Consider the following 27,895-nt stretch of genomic DNA (forward strand, 5'->3'; position numbering starts at 1 on the left):
TGCGATTATTACGACATGGCATGAATGCACATTTAGATAAAGGGGATTGAGTGATAAATGATCAGTAACTTGACGAAAAGATATTCAACATTAACCATATTATATTTCATCTGCAACAGCATTGTGAACTTTTGTAAAGATACGTTTGGTCAATAACTTTTAAATTACCTTTTAACTTTGAATTGCTTCATTATACAAATTGCAGTATTGCAGTACAAATTGGAGTAAACAAACAAAGTGAATTAGGAAGAAACGCTCTTGTAAAATGAACAGAAACTTTAGTCTAACCCATGGGCTCCTGGGGCCTCACATATAAAGACACGCCTATATGATTTGATTTGTTTGGTTTATCATGTGTTGTCCTTAGCTGTTAACAATACACAACCGTGTGTGTGTTGGATGGAATAATTCAGGCTGAGATCAGGTGGATGGTCACTCAAAGTTGCTTTACTGGGCCTGAGACAAGACATAAGACTGGGTGCACACTCGGGTGCACACCAAAAGCGGACCAAACAAGCGTACCGAGACCTCCTTGAAGAGGTGATCTCGGTACGCTTTCAAACGAACTCTGGAGCGGTTCGCTTGAGATGTGAAAGCAATCCGACCCAGTTAACGAACGAACGAACCAAATTATATCATAATTCATAACGGGAAATGTGATATAAAAAGCGGTAGTGTCTGATTCTGTGAGTGAGCACATTATTTACCATAGCTGAAAACCAACGAGCGCCTCTGTTGTGTAATTGCACTTCTCCGTGCGAGAATGCTGTCCCGACGAAGCCTTGATTCCCGCTCTGCTTCATTATAAAATTCATATGGTCTCTCGACACACGGACAACAGGTCGCCTTCTAGACAGCGCAGGGAAATCCAGAGACAGAGAGAGAGAAAGAGCGCGCGTTCGAATTTGCCGCAGCATTAATATGAATGTAGTATAACAGCGGGAAAGACGCTACATTTATAAAGTGTTTGCGTGTGTCTCGACAGTTACAAATAAAGCCACAATCAGCTCATGGAGCGAACTTGTCAATCATTATTTTGATGGATGACGCAGAGGAAACTCAATAAGAGGACAGTTGTACTCGCATGTGACTTGCCTAAACGCATTTTGGTACATTTTGAAATGTTGTCATGTGAAAGCGAACCGAACCAACAAGAAAATACAACATTGTAACAAATTTTATCCCTGTTTCGGAACAAAACAAGCAATCCATAGGTGTGAAAACACCCTCAGGCCCAGTAAAGAAACTTTGAGTGACCATCCACCTGATCTCAGCCTGAATTATTTCATAACACACAGTCACACATAAAACATTTAGATTTAACATTTACATTTATATGTAGAATTTGGATTTAAGATTTACATAAAACATTTAGATTTAACATTTACATAACAAAATGGAAGGTTTAGATTTACATAAAACACTTAGATTTAACTTTGATATTTTACTTATTTATATATTTTAGGCTAATTTAATTGCATTAAGCTTATTTCTCTGTTTTTGTAATTTATTTGTTTTTGTAGCTCAATCCAACTGAATTTGACCAGTTTTTCTTACACAATTAGTGAAAGCGAAACCCCCAAACGAATTAAGTAGGCTACAAGGAAGTGCAGACTTTTGTTCAACCAGAGACGTAAGTAGAGTGTCTTACATAATTCACTTTAACAAATTCTTTCAATAGCCTTTTTGATATTAGTTTATGGAGTTTTGATTTTACTTTGTTCTTTGTTCTTTGTTTACTTTGTTTACTTTGTTTGTTTGACATCGTTTGTTCTGAACGCCTTAAAAAAATTCTGTCTATCGGAAGTATTGCAAGTCTGCAACAATTACGCCTGATTTACGTCTGTTTTGCACTCCGTTTGCAGTGCGTATGCGGAGCGTCTTTTCCCTTCTTTTCCGTGTCCATGTTAAAGGATTAGAGGAGGTCTGGAACATACCTCGAGAGCCACTCTTGACTCTTTGACAATAACTCGCCAGGGTTCTCACCCTTACCAACAAATTATCGATAAAAAAAAATTCGAATCACTAGAGCTCAACAAATCTTTTGTGGCAGAGCCTATCGAAACAGATGAACATGTTATAATAATATTATATTTCAAGTTGTAGGCTACCTGCCAAAGTGCGAGTTCAGTGCTGTTCGCGAGTGTGACGACAACAATCAACAAACAACTGAGGTTTCTAAAACCTAGAGCTCCCGCACTCAGATTCAAGCAGCTCTGCAGCTTGTGTGTGGTAAGGGCGAAAAGAAAGATTTTTTAATAGCAGCGAAAATTTAAAAGTAGGCTATGTAAAATATACTGACTGGACTGAAACATAGCTTTTAATGAAACTGGCGCTCTGCTGTATACCAAGAGGCATTTCGAAACATCGGATACTTTCGCTTTTGCCGCATTTATGATCTATAAATGTGTTTATATGCTAACCAACTCAATGAATGTGTTAGAATTAACACAACAAGTGCTGTCCCTAAACTTTTAGTGGGCGGGACTGGGTGTATTATAAGTATGAGAAGGTAAAGAGCGGAATGTGCTTGATATTAAAAAAGGAAACTCAAAGCCGAAACTTGAAAGAACGTTGAGGAACAATACCTTTTAAAACATGTTCCTCTAACGTGAAGAAAACCACCCTTACACCATAAAGATACAATGGTTAAGTGGTATTATTATTATTTATAAGTATTTAAATATTATAGATAGATAGAATTATACTGAGTCATCAATTATTTTTTTAATGATTACATGACATTCTGATTAATAAATCACAATTAAGTGCATAATATTTTCAGATAATATATAACATTTTGTCACTGTTGCAGATAACATTACTGAACAGACAAAAACCACACAAAGTGGCTTTATTACAAATTTCCCTATGAATGATCAATGTACACGGCCGCGGGAAGTGGGGGTGCTGGGGGTGCTGCAGCACCCCCTAGTGACGAGAGGGAGATTTTTAAAAAAAATGTAGGCCTATTAAAATATTTTGCACAATTTATAAATTCCTTATGAATATTTTAGAAAATGATTTTGACACACGTAGGCTATTACTTATATTTTGGATTTTAATTTCATATTTTGAGGCCTAATCAACACAGGTTCGGAAGTTACGTTGTCAACGTCAGGCAGGCATGTTTGGTCGCCGAGTAAAGAGGTTTCCCGCTCGTTCCATGCAGAATACATCCATCTTTGGCAGCAGCTGACTAGTAAGTTTACATAGTTTAATGACAGAAACGAGGAGAAAATATGTCACAGAAATAGTATTTTTGTAAGGTGGTGGGGATGGAGATGGAGAGTATTATTTCGTTCGTGTGTTCTTTGCGTAATGGTTGTGGAGAACTGTTAAATAACGTTTAAATAGTCGGAGATTATTTCCTTGTGGTTTGTGTAAAAAGGTTGGAGATGGAGACAGAAAGCTTTATACTGTGCGTGTGTTCTTTGCGTAATGGATGTGGAGAATTGTTCAATAAACAAATTGCTTAAATAGTCAGAGATTATTTCCTTGTGGTGTGCGTAAAAAGATTTTGGAGTTAATAGAGTTGCGTGTGACATAAACGTGCAGTGACTCAAGCCAGCTGACCAAATCGACTGCATTGTTTTAGCGTTATTGTGAAGTTTGATTAATATTATATTTTGTTGTAATATTATTTGTTGTATCTAAATAAGTTGCATGTATAGGCTATCTGAAATTGTAATGAAAGTAATTATTTCGTTTTCTTTCGATTATTAAACTATTATTTCTGATTCTGCTTCTGCTTCAGATTAATAGCGCATTGCGCATATCTGAGAACTGATGTCTGTGTGTTTCAGACCCTGGCTGGCTGTGCACTGAAGTGTATATGACAATAAAGTAGTAAATCTCAATGTATTTATTTTTAAAATGTATTTTAAATAGGCCTATAGGCTCATAGGTTTTTTGTCAAAAAAAAAAAAAAATTCACAGCACCCCCTGTTCAAAATTACTTCCCGCGGCCCTGTATGTATTAAATGATATAACAGTATATTTGAAAATATACAGGATAATGTATTGTGTAAATATATTAAAATATACTAATACACAAGGAATTGCTTTTCATATATTGAATAATATGTTATAATTATTATTATTATACATTATTTATAGGCACCTTACATGACATTCAAGGACACTGTACAATAAAAAAAATAATAACAATAAACAACAATCATTATTACAATCAAGACAGACTTGAGATTATAGACATTAGGAAATTACTGGTCATCCAATTTTTTATGTTGGCTATGCATTCCATTAATTTTGTGAATTGGAAAGTTTTGTCAGGGCGCGAAGAAATATAGAGCTGAGTATCGTCAGCGTAACAATGAAAACTAACGCCATGCTTCCTAATGATATCTCCCAAGGGTAGCATGTACAGAGTGAAAAGCAACGGTCCTAGTAATGAGCCTTGCGGTACTCCATATGACATCTCTTCGTTTAATACTACAAACTGATAACAGTCAGATAAGTAAGATTTGAACCATGACAGTGCAATTCCACTAATGCCAACATCATTTTCAAGTCTATTCAAAAGAATATTGTGGTCAATAGTGTCAAAAGCAGCTTAAAAGTTTTCGGTACGTATCGTAGTGATAAAGATGAATTAATGATATTAAGAAGAGGATCTATGACCTCTGGAAGCATCTCTTTCAATAGCTTAGTCGACATAGGGTCTAACATACATGTTGTTGATTTTGATGATTTAATAAGTTTAGAGAATTCTTCCTCTCCTATAGCAATGAATGAATTGAATTTTTCCTCAGGGATAGTACAGTGCACTGTCTGACGCGATACTGTAGTAGACGGTTGCATGGTTATAATTTTCTCTCTAATATTGTCAATCTTGCAAGTAAAGAAGTTCATTACTGATCATTACTGATGTGCTGTTTGGAGACATCAGAAGTTGAAGATCTATTTCTCGTTAATTTAGCCACTGTATCAAATAAATACCTAGAGTTGTGTTTGTTTTCTTCAAAGAGATTTGAAAAATAAGTAGATCTAGCATTTTTTAAGGCCTTTCTGTACTCAATCGTTCTCTCTCTCCACGAAATGCAAAAAAAAAACTTCTAGTTTTGTTTTCTTCCAGCTGCGCTCCATTTTTCTGGCAGTTCTCTTAAGGGCCAGAGTGTGCTTGTTGTACCACAGCGTTGGATTAGTTTCCTTAATCTTCTTTAAGCGCAAAGGAGCAACTGTGCCTAATGTGCTGGAAAAGACAGAGGCAATAGTTTCTATTGCAACATCGAGGTCTTCTAAAGCCAAGTTCAGACTGCACGATTTTCAAAGTAGTCGGGTCACTGTTCTTTTCACACTGCATGACTATCTTGGCCAGCATTCGGTCGCTGCTGTGTTCACACTGCATGATGGATCGGCGACAGAAGGTTTCACACTGCATGACTTTATAATAGGAAGAATCGCCGACAACTCTGTCTGGTGCGCAAATTACATTTCACAACCAAACACACGCGAGATGTGACAAGGAAACAACGCAATATCCGCGTCCGGAGTTCTCATGTGAGACTGGTACAGCTCAGATGAAACATCAAACAGACACGGGTGCTCCTACCAAATTTCTACTAATTTTTCTTCCATTTCTTGGGTCCAAATAGACTGAGAAGAAGCCTTTTTCTGAAACGAAGCCATGCTTGCTGATATTTTGGTCTATAACTCCTCCCCGAACTCCCCGCTGCTCTGTATCTTGCTCTCTCATTGGCTGTCAGTCATCGCCGATGTAGTTTTCAGTCAGAACACTTTTCACACAACAGGATTTTGAATCGCTGGCAGGTCCAGATATTTAGCATGCGTTTTTGCTCATTCACACTGCGTGATTGTCACTCACGTGAACGAGCACCGATTTGCCTGTGATTTCGAGCATTTGTCTGCGATTTCTCAAAACCTGTCGGCGAGCCAAAATCGGGGCTAAAAACACTGAGTAACCAAAAAATAATAATTTTAATCACAATAATTACCCTATTCTGATTAATCAATTAAGTGCATATCAGTATTTGCAGATAGAAAACAATTCAGATCCAACAAATAAACTATTAAAGACATTTTGTCATAGTTGCAGATAGAATCACTGAATCACACAAAGTGCCTTTAGAAGTCAGTATCGAAGCTGGGTGATATTAATATTTATGCTATTTTTTATTAAAATAATATATATAATATATATATATATATATATATATATATATATATATATATATATACTTGTGCTAAGATTGATCCAGCCAACATCACGGCATATTTGTATTCATAGGCCTACTGTAACACGCTGCTTGCGCAGGAACACACAACGAAGAAAAAATTATATATATATATATATATATATATATATATATATTATTATAACAGGAGAAAATACAGGAACAGGTAACACGCACACAACACAAGGAACATGCAAGACCAGACCCTGTGGTGAGGATCGTGATTGCTTATGAAGGGAGTGCTGATGAGTGGTAATGATGGTGATGGTCTTCAGGTGCGGGTGATTGATGATCGTGTGCAGGTGATGAACAGGAGGGATGCTGGGAGACGTAGTGCCGTGCTGGTGACTGTGACGCCTATTAAATGGTGTTGAATTAGTGGAGGAATTTCCCCTGTACCTCTTTCTGATTGGTTAAACTGACTCAGTCTTCTCTTGTATGCAGCAGTGCATTCAGTGGATACTTAATGTACAGTAAATGACTGATAGTAGATGTGTGGTCACACACTTGATTTTAAACATGAAAAAATATTTTGAATCCAGAACAAATATTAAAAGGATATTCGTATTTTAAAATAAAGCCCTTTCAAACAACATTGCAAATCATGCAGATTTTAAAACTTTGTATTCTTTGTAGTGATCCAAGAGGTCAATCTGTGACATGATCCTCCCTAAACATCTTTTCACTAGTAATTTACAAGTCAGAACTCACCTAATCTCCATTTATATGCTTGAATTCCTGCTTTTCTGAGTTAAACACATGTGGAGTGTAATTGCAACAGGAACTATTATGAATGGTTGTGTTTATTATGTGTTAACTACTTGAAGAGCACAATTAGTGAACAATAGTTTGTCCTTTTTCTCCTAGTGACACAAAATGGCTGCCACTAAAAAAGTGATTTTTGAGACTCTACAGAATCTTAAGAGTGATGATTTCACAGAATTCACCTGGCACCTGGAGAATCCTACAGATCGCATCGAGCCTATTCCTGAAGCAAGGCTTGAGAATGCTAATCGTCAAACAGTTGCGAATCTCATGGTACAGCAGTACACTGATGAGGCTGTGAATATTGCAGTCAAAGTGCTGCGCGACATGAAACAAAATGATCTCGCAAGCAAACTTGAGAGGAAACTTCAGGAAGGTGAAGAATAATAATTTATACTAGTTTAAAATTCTGTATTAGTGTAGCACTCTGAAGTACAGTAGTCATCCTTTTGAATAATAAAGAGAGATATACATGAAATGGTAAAGTTGTGTTAAGATTTGTGTGAGCAGAGCCATGAAAGTCTCAAGACTGTAGAATTTAATTTGTAAACTAGTTGCAAACTATGTTACAAGATGGCATATTAAACAGTAATAACGAATGTTCTTTGTTCTACATGCTGTTGATATATTTTGATGTGTTTTCCTGGCTTCAGTTCAGCAGCCTGATCAGGTGGACGGAAGTAATGCTCCCGTTTCTGTGCGTCAGCTGCAGCCCATCCAGTCCAATTGGAAGAGACCAGACAGGATTATTCCCTGCACCCAGTCTAAGGAAAAAATTCTTAGAGAGAATAGAGATGACGCAAGTATCTTTTCAATTAACTTTTGTATAAAACAATACATTATTATTCCTTTATTTAACCAGGGGAAGTCATATTGAGACTATAGTCTCTTTTTCAAATGATCCCTGGTCAAGAAAGGCAGCACTTAAAAAAATGTATCAGCACCCCATAAGGCATACAACAACACCTAACAAGGACAAAAGGTAAATACAACAACAAACAAAATATAACACAATATCATAACCAGGACAGGCAGAAAACAAAACAGAAGAGCAGCCTATATACAATCACACTTATAGTTGAAGGTTTCTGTGACATATAATTTAAAATCATTAAGTGGTATAATAGTGCCTAGCTTCAACTTGCAACAGTCCTATCACTGCCTTATAAATAAAAATAAGCCAGCGATGCTGTCTACGAATTGAGAGTGGAGTCCAACCTGATAAACTGTACAAAGTACAATGATGTGTAGAATACTCGGCTTTAGTAACAAAGCGTAAAGCAGAATGGTAAATAGAATCTAGTGAACATAAAACAGACTTTGCTGCATGCATGTACAGAATATCTCCATAGTCTATAACAGATAAAAATGTAGCAGCAACAAGTTCCTTTCTTACTTTTAAATTAAAACAAGCCTTATTTCTATAATAAAAACCCAGTTTAACTCTCAGCTTTTTTTACTAGGTTATCTACATGGGGTTTAAATGTGAGCTTTTCATCTAATAAAAAACCCAGATAATTATAACATGACACTCTTTCAATTTTCTGGTCATATAGAGTGATAATTTGAGGCAAATCCTGTAAATTGCTGGACTGAGTGAATAACATAAATTTTGTCTTTTTAGAATTAAGTACCAATTTCAATTTAAGTAAATTGTTTTGTAGAACTGTGAAAGCAGAACTGTATTTAATGGTATCATCTGCATAGAGATGTACAGCTGCATCTACATTTGTACAAAAATCATTTATGTAGATTGTAAACAACAAAGGCCCTAATATGGAACCTTGAGGGACTCCAACTATTAGTTCCGTCTCCTTTGACATAATGCCCTCACAAGTAACATGCTGATATCTACTAGACAGATAATTTTTAAACCATTCAATAACATTATCAGACATCCCAATTTTAGACAGACATTTTAACAAAATGGTGTGATCAACCGTATCAAAAGCTTTTGAGAGATCAATAAATAATGCTGCACAAGATTCTTTATAATCAATAGCACTAACAATATCATCAACTACCTTTATGGCTGCTGTGATGGTGCTATACCCTTTCCTGAAACCTGATTGAGAAGGAATATTATTTACTGTTAAAAAGTCCTTTAACTGATCACTAACCAATGACTCAAAAATTTTGGCCAATACTGAGAGTTTTGAGGATCCACATTTTTAAAAAGTGGTGTTACATATGTTGTTTTCCACGATCGAGGAATAATGTTTTGTTTTAAGGATAAATTAAAAATGTAAGTTATTGGTTCAACAATAATATTAGCCACAAGTTTCAGGCGGAAAGGGTCAAGCCCATCAGGACCAGCTGATTTTTTATAATTTATATTTCGTAACGCGAATAAAACCTTCTCCCTTGAAACTGGCTCAAAAGTAAAGAGGTTCGGGCCCCAGACATTTGGGTGAAAAAACCCTGGAGATGAAAGATGTTTTTGCTCTGACTTAAAAAGGAGTCTGGCGGAGGCAAAGTGATTATTAAATAATTATTAATTATTAATTAAATAATTATTAAATCAACTATATATCTTTTTTATCGGTAATTTGTACATTATTCACATTTATAAATTTAGGAAGTACAGAAAATGAAGAGTTTTGTACTGTTTTCATAGAATTTATAGTTTTCCAAAAATTTAGCTGGGTTTTATAAATTTCTTGTTGTTTCATTAAAATTTGACTTAACTTTGCGTATTTGTGTAGTACATTTATTTCTTAAATATCTAAAATTAGCCCTAAAATTCTTGCCCAGATTTCCTTGCCTTTGCCTAGGCCAAGTCCCGTTCATGCAAACGTGTGGATAATACATCAGAGAACCAGGGATTGTTCCTCCCCTTTACTTTGAACTTTCTCAAGGGTGCATGTTTATTTAAAATACCCATGAATGAATCTTTAAAATATGACCACGCCAATTCAACGTCAGGAATTAAACGAACCTTTTTCCAATCAAAATTAAAAATATCATGGATAAAAGCTTGCCGATCGAATAATTTAAAATACCTTTTCACCACAATTTGTGGTACTGCCTTTTTAAGTTTGCAATTTCTAATCATACCAACAACACAATGGTCACTTATATCATTTGGGAAAATACCTATGTGTGTGCATTTATCTGGGTTATTAGTTAAAATCAAATCTATTAAAGTTGACTTTTTTGAGTCCTTTACGGGTGGGAACATGTATTACTTGAGTTAAATTCACAGAATCACAGTAATCTTTAAAATACTTCGATACATCTGTCAACCAATTCCAGTTCAAATCGCCAAGCAAGATAATTTCTTTCTGCTGTACAATATCTGCAAGTGCAGTTGAAAGTATGGATAAAGTTTCCTTATTAGCTGAAGGGGGTCTATAACAACAGGCAACAGTTAATTTGGTATTTCCTAACGTTAAATCAATAGCCAGCATTTCAAAACACTTAGGAACAGTCGTAGACTCTATCAAAGTGGCATTTAATTTACAATTTACATATATAACAACACCCCCTCCTTTGCTCTTTCTATCTACACAAAATATATTGTAACCATCAATGGCAATATCATTATCTGAGAGGGTCTTCTTCAACCACATTTCTGATATAGCAGTAATATCTGCATTCGGGGACTCCCAGTCCTACTTTTCTTGGGCCGCCGTGCTGCAGAGTTTAACTCCATCCAAGTGTTCAGGATGACCTGAAGGATTCAGATAGGTGTGTTGGAGCTGAACGCTGATGGACTGTGGCCCTCCAGAAGCAGGGTTTGACACCCCATTAATCTTAAACTGTTTTCTGATTTAAACTTTTCTGGCTTTATATAATGTTTTATGAATGATATCTGATGTGGATCAGTGTTTCCAAACCCTTAAAAGATTCTGAAATCTTAACAGTAAAACTGAGAAACATAAAAATGTATGTGGGAAAATGAATATCAGAGATATTAACAAAAAGAGTTTTAATAACCAAGTAGCACAAGTCAGATCATTGTGTTTTTAAACTTATGTTTTATATAATGATTTTTCTGGTAACGCTTTAGCTTACAGCCCAGAAAGTACTGTGTAATTACAACAAATTTACAGCATTACTTTCGATAATTATAGTGTACCTATAAAGTAAGTACGTATAAGTATAGGGGAACAATATGTAAAGTCTTGGGAATAAAGGGGTAACAACCAGGAAAATAACAAATTATTTATACTGTAAGTATTTTAGAACTAAGGGGTATTTATACTGTTATGATAGACAACAATCTTACATTTGGGAGCAATTTAGCGAGAAAGTGCACTGATTAAGTTGTTTCAAGGCAAGTAGAAAGAACTATTGCAATCTTTTTTAATACATGGGGAAATATGATTTTGTTTCATGTAGTTACAGGGTAAATATGACATTACGGGCCATAAATTAAAGTGGTGCTTGTTACCCTCTTATTTCATGTAGTTACAGGGTAAATAATAAAAAAATATATGTAAATAAAAAAAACAAACAATCTGATATCACTGACTCCAAAACCTTTATTTGAAAAACAACTTTATTAAAAACAGGTCTACAACACTTATTCATTTACTTATTTATTTTAAAATCAACTTTTCATTTCAAATTCTAAATTCCTGACAGAAAGTAACAAGTTTTGTCCATTTTTTGGTTGTTGTTGTTTCTCGCTTGGCTTCCTCCTGCTCTTGTTTCTCAGCTGATGAATCTTAAGAAGGAATCTCATTGCTGTTCTGTCACCAGCGCCTGCATGAGAGTCGACTTTGCGTTCAACGAAGCACATTGAAATGAGCAACGTGAATCTTTCATGATGTTCTCGCGGGAGATTTGTGTGAAACTCGCGCGATAACTGCCGTCTCTGTTATTCTGTCTTGTTTGTTTCTCATTATCATTATCTGTTATTCTGTGTATTTTGTTGTGAGCATTAATAAAAAAAATAAATAAAGTAAAAAACAACTGATGGCATTCAACATTGGAATGACATTGGACTCCCTCTTAAGATTCATCAGTGGAAAGAAAGAAAAGGAAGAAGAGGAACAAGAGGAGGAGGAAGCCAAGCAAGAGAAACGAATAAAAAGTGTTATAACTTTAAATCTGTTTTGAAATAAGTTGTTTTTCAAATAAAAGTTTTTTTTTTTTTTTTTTATTACTTACCCTGTAACTACATGAAACAAGAGTGTACCAAGCACCGCTTTAATTTACGGCCCGTAATGTCATATTTACCCTGTAACTACATGAAACAAAAGCATATTTCCCCATGTATTAAAAAAAGATTGCAATAGTTCTTTCTACTTGCCTTGAAACAACTTAAAGGATTAATCCACTTTTAAATAAACTCCTGGTAATTTACTCACCCCCATGTCATCCAAGATGTCCATGTCTTTCTTTCTTCAGTCGAAAAGAAATTAAAGTTTTTGATGAAAACATTCCAGGATTTTTCTCCATATAGTAGACTTTAATAGGCACCAAACAGTTGAAGGTCAAAATTAGTTTCACTGCAGCTTCAAATTGTTCAAAACGATCCCAGACGAGAAATAATGGTCTTATCTAGAGAAACAATCACTCATTTTCTAAAAAAAAAAAAAATTATATAAGTTTTAACCATAAATGCTCATCTTGAACTATCTCTCTTCTTCTCTATTAGAATTTCAGCAGTGTAGATGCTGCTAAGTGTATTACTGCCCTCCACAGGTCAAAGTTTGAACTAATTGTCATATACAATATGCTAGTTCAATAGTATATAACAATTAGTTCAAACTTTGACCTGTGGAGGGCAGTATTACGCTTAGCAGTGTCTACACTGCTTTAATTCTAATAGAGAAGAAGAAGAAGAGAGCTAGTTCAAGATGAGCAGTTCTGGTTAAAATGTATAAATTTAAAAAAAAAAAAAAAAATTTGAAAATGAGCGATGGTTTCACTAGATAAGACCATTATTTATTGTCTTGGATCGCGTAGAACAATTTGAAGCTGCAGTGAAACTAATTTTGACCTTCAACTGTTTGGTGCCCATTGAAAAAGAAAGACATGGACATCTTGGATGACATGGGGGTGAGTAAATTATCAGGAAAAGTTTATTTAAAAGTGGACTAATCCTTTAATCAGTGCACTTTCTTGCTAAATTGCTCCCAAACATAAGATTGAAGAAACATAAATCCTACTCATCTGATCCGAGCGGGACTCGAACCTCCGGCTCCAGGAACACGGTTAGGAAACACTGATCTAGACACTGATACTGTTGCTTGTGCTTTAATTCTGCATACTGTTGATGTTTTCTCATAGGTTTATAAAAAGAACAAGTCTCAGAGGAAAGGTTTAGCCCTGCTGATCACCAACACACACAAGAGGGATGGAGCAGAGAGAGACGAGGAGAACATGGAGTGGCTGCTGAAAGCTTTGGGTTACAGAGTTGAGAAACACACAAATCTCTCTGGAAAAGTGCGTAAAACATCCGGCCTCGTGAAACCAATATTGTCTGTATAAAGCAAGAAGACCTCATAAATCTCTCATATGCTACGTTATCACCATACTGGATTCCAACAAATATTGGATTAAATCTTTCTGGCAATTTGATTTCTTTCAGTTACGACAGGTTTTATATTTCTTTTTAGAACCTCACTTATCTGAGCTTACGTACCTCAGTTTCTGAGTGAAAAAAAAAAGTTATTTGTGGATAATTTTGTCCATATAAAAGTCCCCCTGTAGTCAATAATTTTATCCCTTAAAACTCTTTGATCACCAAAATTGCATATTTAAAGGAACACTTTTTAAAAAAATAGGCAAATTGTCCAACTCCCCTAGAGTTAAACAGTTGAGTTTTACCGTTTTCGAATCAATTCAGCCGATCTCCGGGTCTGGCGGTACCACTTTTAGCATAGCTTAGCATAGTTCATTGAATCTGATTAGACCGTTAGCATCTTGCTCAAAAATGACCAGAGTTTCGATATTTTTCCTATTTAAAACTTGACTCTTCTGTAGTTACATTGTGTATTAAGACTTTTCCTAGATTTTCTAGGCCAATATGGCTAGAAACTATACTCTCATTCCGGCGTATTAATCAAGTGCAGCAGGTGCAATGATATTACGCAGCGTCTCTCACAAATGTCTCCATGGTTGCAAGACACGCTCCCTGTGCAAGCAGGGAATCACAGGCACTGCGTAATATCACTGCACCTGCTGTACCCATGGTACGAGAGCAAAGTTCCTTGATTATTACGCCAGAATGAGAGGGCGTATGAACATCACAAGTGTTATAGGGTTTTCAACACCACACAAAGGTTAATTATCCTATGAATTTCTTCTATCCATGATTTATGGTGTTTTCTATTCTTTATCTATTTAATAAAAAACATTTTTTTCACAGGAAATAGAGGATGCTGTCGAGAACTTCGCTGCACTTCCTGACCATAAAGACTCGGACAGCACCTTCGTGGTTATAATGTCTCACGGGAACAGAATTTATAATAGAGATGTCATTGCAGGTGCAGGTGTCAGTTATACTGGCCCCGATGATTACTTCTTTGTTGACAAAATCTTCACCCGTCTGAACTCAGTGAATTGTCCTGCTCTGATTGACAAACCAAAGGTTATTCTGATCCAAGCCTGCAGAGGAGGTGCGACACGACTGATAACACTCATATTGCTGTTTCTCTTTGTAATTTGTCAGCATTATCTTTACCTTTCCTCTGGATTTACAGTAATTTTGTCATCCATATTGTGAACTGTTTCTGTGTTCAGGTGACCCAGGAGGCGTGAAAATGAGTGACAGCACACGTGGCACTTATGCTGATGACAGCTCATTTGACTCAGACGCCTGGGTGCACAAAGAGAAAGACTTTGCCTGTTTCATGTCCACCCTCCCTGGTAAGTGCTCAAGTCTTAAAGATTTGTTCTGTTCAGGAGCTGTTCATGTTTCTTCTGTAATGAGAATATTGTCAAAGGCTTCTTTGTGAACTTATTGTATAACCATGAATTATCTCCACAGATACCAAAGCATGGCGTATTGAATCTGGAAGTTTTTTTATCATGTACATCGTGGAGGTGTTCTGTAAATGGGCTCAAGACTCTCACATTATGGAGTTGTTTGGGAAGGTGAATGAAGAAAATCTCTTAAAAAAAAAAAAAAAAAAAAATTGGTTTTCTTTTATTTTAGCCAAGATACAAAGTTTCAGTTTCACAGACAAGGCTTAAGTTAATCCTAGACTAAAATGCATGTTTGAGCTGTTTTAACTGAAATCAACTTGCACTGACATATCTTAAAATATGTCAGAACAATTGTTTTTCTCAAGATGCACACCAGTAATGTTTTTTTTTTTTTTTTTCTGAGGTACGTTTATAAAAGCTTCTTAGATATCGTAATTGAACTAAGGCATAATCCTGGTTTAGGCTAAGCTCTGTCTGTGAAACCAGACCTCTGTGTCTTCTGTTTGTTTAGTGCATTGCTCAGCTAAAATGACTACAGGGGTTTGCTTCTTGTCACATGTCAATATGAAATTTTTTTCATAGGTCACCTCAGGCATGGCGAAACACCCCGGAAGCAAGGACATAAAATTTTTGCCGTGTATTGAAAGAACATCCCTTACGAAGGACTTCTACCTGTTTCCTGGACTCTGATGTCCAGCTTAAATCAAAATCACTCTTGATCTCTAATTAGAATCTAAACAAAAACAGAGTGTTAAAAAATATGATTGGGTATAATTCACTCTTGTGTGCTCTTTCCCAAGTTTGTCTCAATAATGAATTATCTGGAGTGGGTAAAAGCATTGTTTCTGTTATTGAGTATATAAAAACAATGCCAGCAAAAATCCAAGCTAATATCAAGGTTGTTTAGTTGTTTCAGTTTGTTATTTGACTAATAAATGACGATACAATTTTTGTTTTAAACCATTTTTTTTTTTTTGACAAATTCCTAAAATATTTGTTTTCTCTTTATTATGACACATGCTCTAATAAATGTTAAGCATTTTTCTCTTTTCACTTTCTCTTTTTCTCTTTCTAGTTTGTTGAAATTTCATTTGTATATCTTATATTACTTTGCTATTGCCTCATTACCAAGTTAAAATTGCATAAAATTGATAGTTTCCATACAAATCCACAAAATAGTGAGAACTGTAGTGGTCATTTTTACTCCACTTGCTTTTAAGAACATTTATAAATCTTTTATACTTAAAAAAGTGACCAATAAAGATTTTCTAATTTGTTACCATGCCTTTGTCTCTTGCCTCGCCCTCTTTTGTCTGCATCTTGATTTGTAAAATAATTAAAAATGAAAGAGTTTGACTCACTTTGAATATGAGACTCAATCTAATATTACTGTAGAGAGATTTAACAACCAAGTTCATTTGGCTCCAACACATCCACCAGTTTCACAGTCAAGGATTAAGCCTAGACCCAGACTAAAATGCATGTCTGAGCTATTGTAAAGAAAAATATCATCTTTGACATGTGTCAGTTCTCTATATACCTGCAGTGATTAAGAATATGACAAATGTACCTCATAAGGGAAGAGGCAAACCAACTCTGGTGCTGAAAGGACATGAAGAGCTACAGACGGCCAATCAGCTTAACTCATGTTTCTGTCGTTTTGATGGGGAGGTGGTGATGTGGTACTGATGCCACCATCACCTTGACTACATCTCCTGCTGGGTTTATATTACTGAAATTCAGGTTAGTCAGATCTTTAAGAAACCGTCACCTTGAATTATAAGGTTCTATCGGCGTTCTGAGCAGTTTTGATATTGAGCTTCAAAGAGTTTGCATTACATTTATCAAAAATTATATGAGGAACAAGTTTCTTTCAAACATGAAAATGACAGAGACCCTAAATGTGTTCTAACTGTACAATATCAAATCCTCTCAGGTTTGTAAATGGGGATTTTTGGAATGGGCCAAACGCAGATAGAACCTTCTAATTCTAAAAAACACTTTCCACTTGGAATTATAAGGCCCTATATGTCTAATAATTTTTAAGAAACACAAACCGTTTACTTATAATTTGTTTTAAAACAAAATTTGTGTTGTAAAGATGCACTGTAAGAAGAACACTGTGAAATGTATGGTAACTTGCTGGCAGAAATTAGCAAGCAAGTTGCTTTGTTCTATTCCACAGTATGCTTACTGTAAATTTAATCAAGGAAACTATTTTGTTACTGTGTTTATTATTGTTCTGTAATATTACTGTAATAATAAACACAGTAACACAATAGTTACTGTGTACAATGGCATGAACGTATTATGCTTCCACGATGTGGAAATTCACTTAAAAAGGCTACCATCTATTCTATAGCTGCTGTAGTTTGCCCGGCAAAGAAGCTGAGAAAAACATGATGCTGTTTAAAATTCTTACCGGTTCCTGCATTTTCTGTCACTTCAGCCCACTTTGATATTTGATTCATCATGCCGTAGCTAGAAAAACGAAGAGAAACAGCTAGCACACTTTGCTAACACACATGCATATGTACACTCAAAAAAATAACTCTTTGAACGAACATAAAAAAATAATGGAAAGGATTTCCACATGATTAAGTTGCTTTATTTCAGCATTATGCAATTCTGTTATTCCAATTTAATGTACTTACGTTGGGTCAACTTAATTTATTAAGGTTGATTCAACTTATTTATTATGGTTGGGCACAGCTTAATTTAATAGCCCAACTAATTTGCAATGTTTTGGACCAACTCATTTACTTAAGTTGATCCAATCTATGCAATTTAAGTTAGCCTAACAAAAGTGCTTAATGCTGAACAAAAGCCATTTAATCACGCGGAAATCCTTTCCATGATTTAATTACATTAATTCAAAGAATAGCTTTTGAATGTTAATAAATTAAAACCTTTTTACCATATGTACACGGAGTTCCAGTTTACTTTTATCCAACAATGTTACTCCACCAAACTGATGACATTATCAAGTATTGACAGATAAAAAAAAAAAAAAATTATCAAATTTATTTGTACTTTGTAATGATATGGCTTATAGTGCTGCTCTCTGCATCTCTTTCCTGGCACACTCCTAAACACAGGTAAATTTACATGAGGAAGCCTTGGTAAATACATTACAAAATATGAGCAAAGTTAGCTTGCTGAAGTCAAATCCTAGAGAAAGTGTGGAATCTCCTCTGTTTCTGCTGCTGAAAATGTCCTGCTCAAAATTTCTTCATTGTGATTCACAGTAAAAAATATATTTACTGTCGAATTTACCCGCCATTGAAACTTAACCATGATGCTTTACAGCAACATGCTGTATAAGGGTTCTACAGTAAGGATGTGTTCATTTTACAGTAATAATGCTGTGAAAACTACAGAAATTTGTTACAGTGTGTGTTGACACGCATGAACATGCATGAAAGTTAGGTTTAATGCTATATGACATTTATTTCATATTTTAGAATGAGTTAAGGATAAAAGGCAGTGCTAGATCTTTTGTCCAGTGCAGATGTTAAATTTAGGTAGGAATTTGATGGGTAATTTAACACTTTATTGCAGGAACCATTTAAGTTTAAGTTTCCTTTGGTTTAGACAGAAAGCAGCTGCTGTAAAACATCTGAGCAGGACTTTATTCCACAGAAAGAGGGACAGGTGAAATTGCATCAGTATGGCTGAAATAACATGCTAACATTTATTGTTGTAATTAAGACCCCATCAATAAATTATTTACTATTTGACCTTTAAGGCTTAATGTCTTAAATTTTACAATATTAAGACAAAAAACTGCAAGAAAACTGCAATGCTTCAGCAAAGGTGTTTAACAAAGTTTAATGAACACTGAAAAAAAAACGTTTTACTGGCACATTATATATATATATATATATATATATATATATATATATATATATATATATATATATATATATACACATACACACACACATTTAAAGTATTTAAATTATTTAAACTATGCAACAACTCAAATACGTACGAAGTGGTGAGAACACAGCATTTGTAGATAGAACCTTTTTGTTTTCTAAGAAAAAGTCCCAAAATGTACACAACTTAAAAAAAAAGAAACATCACATAATGTAAATAAGTTGTCACAGAATAAGAATATGAGAATAACTAAATTTTGACAAAAAATGTCAGACAGAAATTCCAAGTGGACGAGTTGTGATCTCATTATCACTTCAGTATGAAATAAAACACATTTCTACAGGGCTATATTTGACTTTAAAGGAAAATATAGTTATATCTACCAACTTTCTATGACACTATGACCGGAGAGGAATTTTACCTGCTGTCATTCACCTTGGCAGCTCGGCTAGAACTGACAAGAAAATGGCTGACGTCGCTCACTTCATTACTCTCATCGCCTGGGATGAAAACGCATTGCAGGTCTATCATCTCTACTCACACACCAATCGTCATCAGTTAGCACGTGTCCCACCCCAACACACACACCAGAGAAAAACTCTGCAGGTCAGTAACGGTAACGGGGGAAAAAAGTAATTGTTTTGATTACAATTACTGAAGTTAGTAACGCCGTTATTCCTATCACTGATGTTCAGCCATTCACGTTTAAGCCAGAGTCTGATCCCCAATCAGAAGACAAACCTACACCTCAGATACTCCAGCCTGTGACAGCATGGTAGATAATCATCTGTGAGGCAGTATTGTTTTTTGTTATTTTTTATTACATTATGTTGGAACAAAGACACTAAAGAAATGTAAATACATAGTTAAAAACATTTGCTAACAATGTTAAACATTTATGCGTACTACATGCTTTATACTTGGTTTTGGCAAATGAAGATGAAGTACTTTTAAGTAAATTTATGAAATTATGAATAAATGTTCCGAATAAATCGCACTGTCCTTATATTCCTCATTCATCATTTTCAGTAAAATGATAGATAGATAGATAGATAGATAGATAGATAGATAGATAGATAGATAGATAGATAGATAGATAGATAGATCCCTGATCATTAGTTGAAGGTCAGTGGTGCGTTGTAAACACCTCCTTGAATAACATGGGCCTTTACAGTTCCTCCATTTGAAGTATTAATATTCTGTGTAACTCCAGTTGTCTGAGGAGTTACAGATGTCCCACTGGATGAAGCTCCACCTCCAGCAGGAACATCTGATTAAAAGACACAGAGAGAAACTCAGAATGCACAACATCAAATACTACACTGTGAAAAAAAAAAAGTATTTTTACAGAGAAAATGCAGTAAAATGTAACAATGATTTTACTATTTTTTTTTTTTTTTCATACAACTGCGCAATTTTCACGCAGAATTTGGTTACTTTTTCCCTGCATTTGGGGTTGTTTTACAAATCCGTGGGTTTAAGCGACCGCACTAACATGATATTTAACCCCTGGAACACAGTTTTACTGCGATACCTCACGGAATGCAATTGGGCTAGATTTGAAAAGCAATTGAGTGGATTTTGTGGTAAAAACTGGCATCCCTGTTTGTATCATTCTTTTGCGCATGCAGGTCAGTTCAGAACCATGATCTGTTCACACTGGAAATCTGATATTGGCCACATTTAAAACAACAATGTGAACAGCTATACAAAAAAAAAAAATCTGAACTGAGCAAAAATTGGAATTGAGAATTAAGGCTCGCACTATGAACATAGCCTTATTGTAAAAAAAAAAAAAAAAAAAAAAAAGGAAATAAATTCTGGGTGAGTTCAGTTAAAGGTGCTAAAGAGGATTTATACATTTTTGCAATATTACTTGAAACTGTCTTTACTAACTGATAAAAGACTATTTATTAGGTGCACTGAAAGTAATAATATTAATATACATCATCTGTGCACGAGGTAGGGCCTTAAAAACATCAGACAATCGTTTACGCGATCATCGCATAAACGATTGGCCCTCTGGCTTGTCAATCACTGCCGTGACGTTCCTTGTGAGAGACGAGCGCGGCTGCGCGCTCCAGTAACTTTCCACACTCCACAGGCGCCGCATGCAATGTTTTTGTCAGGAGACAGGAGTAACAACTGCAGATTATGAGTTACCTGCGGTGAGTCCGACATAATGAATCCACTAACACGACACAACGAATGCCGGTGGTAAACACTCGTGTTCCGATACTCGTGCACGAGTTTTGGGAGGCGTTCCCTCAAAATGTAAAGGAGGGGGGTTGTTCTTACGCATGCACTCATTTCAAAAACTCACTAACAGTCTTTGGTTTCTCAGTCGACGAAAACATCCTCTTTAGCACCTTTAACAAGGCATTAAATAATGATCATGTCATAATCAAAACATAACCAACATCTCCTGATCACATTTTCACTCATCTTTTTCACCATAACAAATGAACACAGTTACAGCAACCAAAGAAAAGCTGTTATTTAATCAGATCTTGAGAGATTTAATGTCAGTTGTAGTCATCAGTTGTAGTTCCTGTGTTTTAGCTAATATCTTCTATTTTTGTCAGTCTAAACATGTTACATCAGTTGAATTACTCTGACTGTTATTTCAATTCAAGTTAAACATTTGGCATCCTGTGCACTTTTTTTTGGACAGTGTGATTCTGGTTGTGGACAGCATGTGTCATCATGATTGATCATTCATTATTTGATTAATCATTTAATTATCTCATTAATATATTTTATATATAATATAGAAATATAAATATAGTATATAAAGTTCATTGCATTTTAATGATCTGTTGGGATTTAAATTGTTTCTGTTATCTGAGTTTTGTGGGTCACAATTGTGCTGAAGAGGATGAAGAAGATGAAGACATTAATAATTTGCTGTATGTTGCTTTGTTTAAAGAGCAATAGCAGTGTAATTGACAATTATTTGCATTGATTGTTTAATGCATGCAAATGCAAATTAAATTGATGTTTTAATGGATATGTGTTTATAATATAAATTGATGTATTTAAATGAAATATATTCAGAGTATTACTGCAATAACATGCTGTTAAATATATTACAATAAGAGAACTGTAAAATGTCACCTCTACTGCCAGTATTTCCCTGTTAATTTGCAATTTAAGCAAGTTATTTTAGTTTATGGTCAGCTTGCTCATATTACTTCAGTTGATGGACTTTTTTAATGGTAAAGGTTTGGCACCCTGTGCTGCCATGCAGTTCTGCCATTTAAAAAAAAACAAAAAAACACTTTTTTGCTTTACAGTGAATATTCAGTATATTTTAATACTGCCATTTTACATATGACAATATAAATCATACATTCTTTTTTCATCCTTGTTTGATCTTTTGCACAATATTTTGCACAATATATTCAAAATACAATATTTTATTGTATTATTTATAATAAACACACTCATATTATATCCAAACATATTAACATAATTGTTTAATTTCATGTATATTTCTCTTTATTTTTACAAAATGATGACTGCTAGAGTGCTACACTAAGACTAAATCTTAAACTGGTATAAAATGATTTTTTTTACCTCCCTGAAGTTTCCGCTCAAGATCGGATGCAAGATCATTTTGGTTCATGTCGCGCAGCACTTTTACTGCAATAGTCCCAGCCTTATCAGTGTACTGCTTTACCATGAGATCCACAACTTTTTGACGATTAGCATTCTCAAGCTTTGATTCAGGAATAGGCTCGATGCCTTCTGTAGGATTCTCCAGGTGCCAGATGAATGCTGTGAAATCATCACTCTTAAGCTTCTCAAGTGTGTTATAAATCACTCTTTTAGCAGTGGCCATTCTGTGTCACTAGGAGAAAAAGGACAAAAGTTAACAGGATTGATCTCAATAAAATCAATAAATCATCATTTAAAACTCTGTTAAAGGATTAGTTCACTTTCAAATTAAAATTTCCTGATAATTTACTCACCCCCATGTCATCCAAGATGTTCATGTCTTTCTTTCTTCAGTTGAAAAGAAATGAAGGTTTTTGATGAAAACATTCCAGGATTTTTCTCCATATAGTGGACTTCACTGGAGCCCAAACGGTTGAAGGTCAAAATTACAGTTTACAGCAATCCCAGAAGAGGAATAAGGATCTTATCTAGAGAAACCATCGCTCATTTTCGAGAAAAAAAACAAAAAACAAATTTTATACGTTTTAACAATAAATGCTCATCTTGAACTAGCTCTCCTCTTCTTCTTCTCTGTTAGAATTTCGGCAGTGTAGACACTGATAAGTGTATTACTGCCCTCCACAGGTCAAAGTTTGAACTAAACTGTCATATACAATATGCTTGTGCAAGTATATAACAATTAGTTCAAACTTTGACCTGAGGAGGGCAGTAATACACTAATACTCTAATTCAAATAGAGAAGAAGAAGAGGAGAGCTAGTTCAAGATGAGCATTTATGGTTAAAACTTTTTTTTTTCTTTTTTTTTTTTAGAAAATGAACGATGGTTTCTCTAGATAAGACCTTTATTCCTCGTCTGTGATCGTGTAGAACGTTTTGAAGCTCCAATGAAATGTTGACCGTCAACCGTTTGGCCTCCACTGAAGTCCTGGAATGTTTTCATCAAAAACCTTAATTTCTTTTCAACTGTAGAAAGAAAGACATGAACATCTTGGATGACATGGGGGTGAGTAAATTATCAGTATATTTTTTTTTTTTTTTTTTTTAAAGTGAACTAATCCTTTAATTCTCATAAGAACTTATGTAGACGTATGAAAACGTATAAAGACTTATGTAGACGTATAAAGTCAGTCTGGTTAGTAATTACTAAAGATGGTAATGTTTTGTAGAGTTTGTAGAGTTGTTTAATTAGATTCTGTCACAGAGACGAACTCCGTGATTCCCTCCTCTGGCCATCGGAGGGAGCCCTCACCCGAGTACTAACATTCACACACACTACACTTCCCATCATCCCCTGCCTTGGATTTATTACCCACCAGCTGTACCTCATTAACCGGACTATAAAGGACTCACATACACTACACTCAGACGTGAAGTCTTGTATTGCCGTGGTGTACAATTCTGAGCGTTATTCTTCTGTCTGACTGATCACCTGTTGCTGAACCTGTTGCTGATCATTTACGAACCTCTGCTGCCTATCCCTGACTTGTGCTTTGTATCCTGACCTGTGAGTGTTATCTGCCAGCCCTGACCATTGCCTGTTCTCTGTTTACGATTCTGCCTGCCTTGCATCATATCTGTCTGCCCCTGATCTACTCTGCCTGTACGACTACGATCTTGTTTAATAAAGCATGCAAATGGATCCCAGCCTGAATGACGATTCATTAGATCTTGAGAGATTAAAAGATTTTTATCTTCAGCTGATTTCATCTAAGGCTGTGGCTGAAGTCAGTTGTAGTTCTTGTGTTTCCCTTTCCTTCAGTGAATCTGCTTGTCAACAGCAGGTGTTCATCATTAATGTGGCACGTGTCTGGGGAAAGAGAGAATGCGCGATGGTGGCTCAACATTGTGATGTCTGTCAGCATCAGCGACTATGACATTTTCTATCAGCCCAACCCAAGCTAGCACGTAACAATCCATATCCTTTTGTTTGTTTAAATCAAATAATTTCTTTTAACTCTATTTTTTTTAAAAAGAGAAAATGAGAAATTGTTTAAATCTATTTGATTTATTTGATTGGATAAAGCAAATAATTTCTAATACATATTATTTATTAAATGAGAATTTTTGTTTTGATTAAATCTATATCTTTTTGTTTCGATCAGAAGTCGCTAAAGTTACAGCAGGAGTCATGCTTTACAGTCTATGGAGTCGTGCCTCCCTTTCCTCTCATAGGAAACCATATAAAATCATCAGACCCCCGGCGTGCGGTGGGATTTGTGGGGGGTAATTGAGAATGAATGGGGGAAAGTCACGTGAGAGGAGGCAATGTCTCCATTGCGCTATGATTGAATGTAATTGGTTATGATTGGATATGATTGGTTTGTGTGATAAATCCCGCCTCTCGTTGACGTGCGCATTTCGCGCGTCAGTTTGACTGAACAAATGATGGCGTCAATCGGAAGACTAATCGAAAAGTAAGTAAACAGATCATCCATTTAGATATCACCGCTTTATGTCACGTTAAAATCAAAATTGAAATGGACTGAAAACATGATGACTGCAGGGGTTTTTAGTGCAATCAGTTTGGTGAAATTAAAAATACAATTCGTGTCTGTGACAGACGGTGTTAATGGAGCATGACTGATGATCCAAAATATCCTAGGTTGACAATTAAAAAGAAAAACCGCAATGCACAAATACAATATATTGTTTAAATTATTATTACCTTTAGTTATTATTTTGGAATGAATGTAGAAATGCTTAAAACACTAACTTGATGAGATTGACTTGGTTTTGATAAATAGAACATTACATTGTTAATGTAAAATTACAAAATAGAATTGTATTTGGTTTCTTTTTTTCTTTTTTTGATGTACTGTAAAGTAATGTTCATTTAACAAGGAAGATGTGTCAACTTTAAGAGCAATGCACATTAATTTACATTGATTCATTTCAGAACACATCACTGCACGCCACTGTTCTCGATACATTGCCGCCTGTCCTGACCTTTGTGTTCTGTTTGCCTGGATTGTGTGTTTACTGTTTGCCGCCCGCCCTGACCTATTGCCTGTTTTACGACTAGGTCTCTGCTCAGCCCTGTCTGTATCTGACGCCGGTGATCGACCCCTGCCTGTGTACACAACGAGTTTTCTTTCAATAAAGCTGCAAATGGATCCTAACTCTGAGTCATCGTTACAGATGGTCTCTTTACTAAATACTATAGTACATGTAGGTGTGCTTGTGCTTTTGTTAACTGGAAGCATTAAACATTTATAATGACAATAATTATAAAATATAAGAAATATATTACATAATATATTTATCTATATATGTGTGTTTATACTGCATGAGTAAATATAAATGCAATAAATCACACATGCAGTACTATATCTGATCACATACATCTGAAGTGTATTACTGAATATAAAATTACGTTTTGATATATATTGTCACATATTTTTCAATATAGCAGCAATTCCTTATGTATTAGTATTGTAATATATTTACACAATATATTTTTCTGTATATTTCCAAATATACTGTTATCTCATTTAATAAATTGATCATTCATACTTTATAGGGAAATCTATTTTATTTAAAGCCACTTTGTGTGGTTTTTGTCTATTCAGTGATTCTGTCTGCAACAGTGACAAAATGTCTTATATATTATCTGAAAATATTGTTATGCGATTGATTAATCAGAATAGCATGTAAATATCATCAAAGCTTTTATATATGCTATATACAAATAATAAACAAAATATTATTTTAACATAGGCTATAGCCTATTAATATTAACACACATTTGAAACAGTCATAAAGTTAAAAAAAATGTATTGGCATGATTGGGCATTTACAGTATTTACAAAATACAAACTTTAAGTAACATAAGTTGCAGAATTGGATAAAGAGATAGGCTAGGGGAAATGAAGGGGGAAATTAATCAAATATATTTTCAATGAATAGCTAAATGTAGGCTATAATAATATAATAATAATATATATATATTTTTTTTAATGATTAGTGAATGGATTTAAAAGGATGGGATTAAAAATATATTTTATATTTTTTTTAACATTTATTGATAAACTTAATTTGAATGCTGTCTAGGCAACATTGAGCACAATACAATACAATAACTTCTAAATTCTGCACTTTTTCTTAATTAAAAATCAATATTATGAAAAATATTTTAATAACTTCACTGTAATACACCGCACTGTTACCAAATTCAGTCACACATCACTGCTCTGCTGTCCTGATGGTTACTACAACACTTATTTTGGGGGAAAACATATATTTTTTTAAATAATTTTTATGATATTTTTACTACTGTAGTCAACATTTGAAGTGGACATTTCAATAACTTCACTGGTGACAATATTACAGTGAAGTTATTGAATATTTTTCCAAATATAACATCATACAAATTACACAAAAAGACATTTTTCCAAAATAAGTGGAAATAACAGCAGTGATGTGTGAACTGAATTTGGTGACAGTACAGTGTATTACAGTGAAGTTATTGAATATATATTTAATAAAAGTCGAGTTATTAAATATTTGGCATAATTAAAAAAATCATAAACATTATACAAAAATAACTATCTAAATAACTATAACTATCAGGACATTAGTGAAGTGTGAACTAAATTTGGTGACAGTACAGTGTATAAATAGTTTTCATTATAAAAAAACGTATGAAAAATTATTAAAAAACTTTTTTTTTTTTTTTTTTTTTTTTTTTGGTAACGCTTTTCAGGTTTTACACTTTGTAGACGGTCCCTTCGAATCTGTCGCACAGAGATCAATGTATTTTGTCCACTGTTGAGGAAAACTCAAGGTTTTGATGAAAATTAGGTCGCAGCTGCTTCTCTACATTACTACGATTGAAAAGAGATGTTATTTGTGTCGTAACAGCGTTTAGCTCACAAGTTATTGACCCGGGAAATTCGAATATGTGAACCAACTTTACTTTAGTCAAGAACTTTTAAAGGTTCCCGACCTCCTCTAATCCATGCACGGAAAAGAAAGAAAAAACCGCGCCGCATACGCACTGCAAACGGAGTAACTTTTATGTGTGAAACATTCGTTAAATAGGCGTAAGACTCGCAAAACTTCCGACAGACACAACTTTTTTAAGGGGTTCGGAACAAACATCTTCCAATAGCCCTTTCTAAGTAAAAGTAAAATCAAAACTCTATAAACCAATATCCAATATTGAAATAATTTGTTAAAGTGAATTATATAAGACACTCTACTTACGTCTCTGGTTGAACAAAATTACGTGTCAACAGTCTGCACTTCCTTCCTTCGTTTGGGGGTTTCGCTTTCACTTAAGGTTTCTCTAGAAATATGCACCTTGACTTCCCATAACGCTTTGCATATTACAAGAACTCGGTACCGGTCTTGCCAGGCGACCTTGAAAGAACGAACTCGGAAGGACGGGAGGACAGAGAACGCATCCTTGAGAATTGAGACGTTCCTGTTGGTCACATGACCTCCCCAGGATATTTTAATGGAC

The 27,895-nt window shown here is 34.8% G+C and overlaps 2 protein-coding genes across 3 annotated transcripts; one reads left to right on the forward strand and one right to left on the reverse strand.

Moving 5' to 3' along the window:
- Positions 1-1,556: 1,556 nt before the first annotated feature.
- LOC125271028 (caspase b-like) lies at positions 1,557-16,151 on the forward strand. Of its 2 annotated transcripts, XM_048194963.1 has the most exons (9): positions 1,600-1,633; positions 2,101-2,232; positions 7,086-7,359; positions 7,637-7,782; positions 13,227-13,382; positions 14,308-14,557; positions 14,682-14,807; positions 14,929-15,035; positions 15,450-16,151. In XM_048194963.1, the coding sequence occupies exons 3-9, from the start codon at positions 7,095-7,097 to the stop codon at positions 15,555-15,557; spliced, it is 1,158 nt and encodes a 385-aa protein (XP_048050920.1). In that variant the 5' UTR covers positions 1,600-1,633; positions 2,101-2,232; positions 7,086-7,094; the 3' UTR covers positions 15,558-16,151. The 2 variants fall into 2 exon arrangements, with proteins under 2 accessions (XP_048050919.1, XP_048050920.1); XM_048194962.1 differs by lacking the exon at positions 2,101-2,232 and having other exon boundaries at positions 1,557-1,633.
- A 3,667-nt stretch (positions 16,152-19,818) lies between these two features.
- On the reverse strand, positions 19,819-27,858 carry LOC125271048 (caspase b-like). Its single transcript, XM_048194989.1, has 3 exons — positions 27,637-27,858; positions 22,329-22,602; positions 19,819-20,019 (listed from the first exon to the last, which is right to left on the reverse strand). The coding sequence occupies exons 2-3, from the start codon at positions 22,591-22,593 to the stop codon at positions 19,865-19,867; spliced, it is 420 nt and encodes a 139-aa protein (XP_048050946.1). The 5' UTR covers positions 22,594-22,602; positions 27,637-27,858; the 3' UTR covers positions 19,819-19,864.
- Between the last annotated feature and the right edge of the window lie 37 nt (positions 27,859-27,895).

The sequence above is a fragment of the Megalobrama amblycephala genome, linkage group LG7 (assembly GCF_018812025.1).
Source record: "Megalobrama amblycephala isolate DHTTF-2021 linkage group LG7, ASM1881202v1, whole genome shotgun sequence".
Lineage (NCBI taxonomy): Eukaryota > Metazoa > Chordata > Actinopteri > Cypriniformes > Xenocyprididae > Megalobrama > Megalobrama amblycephala.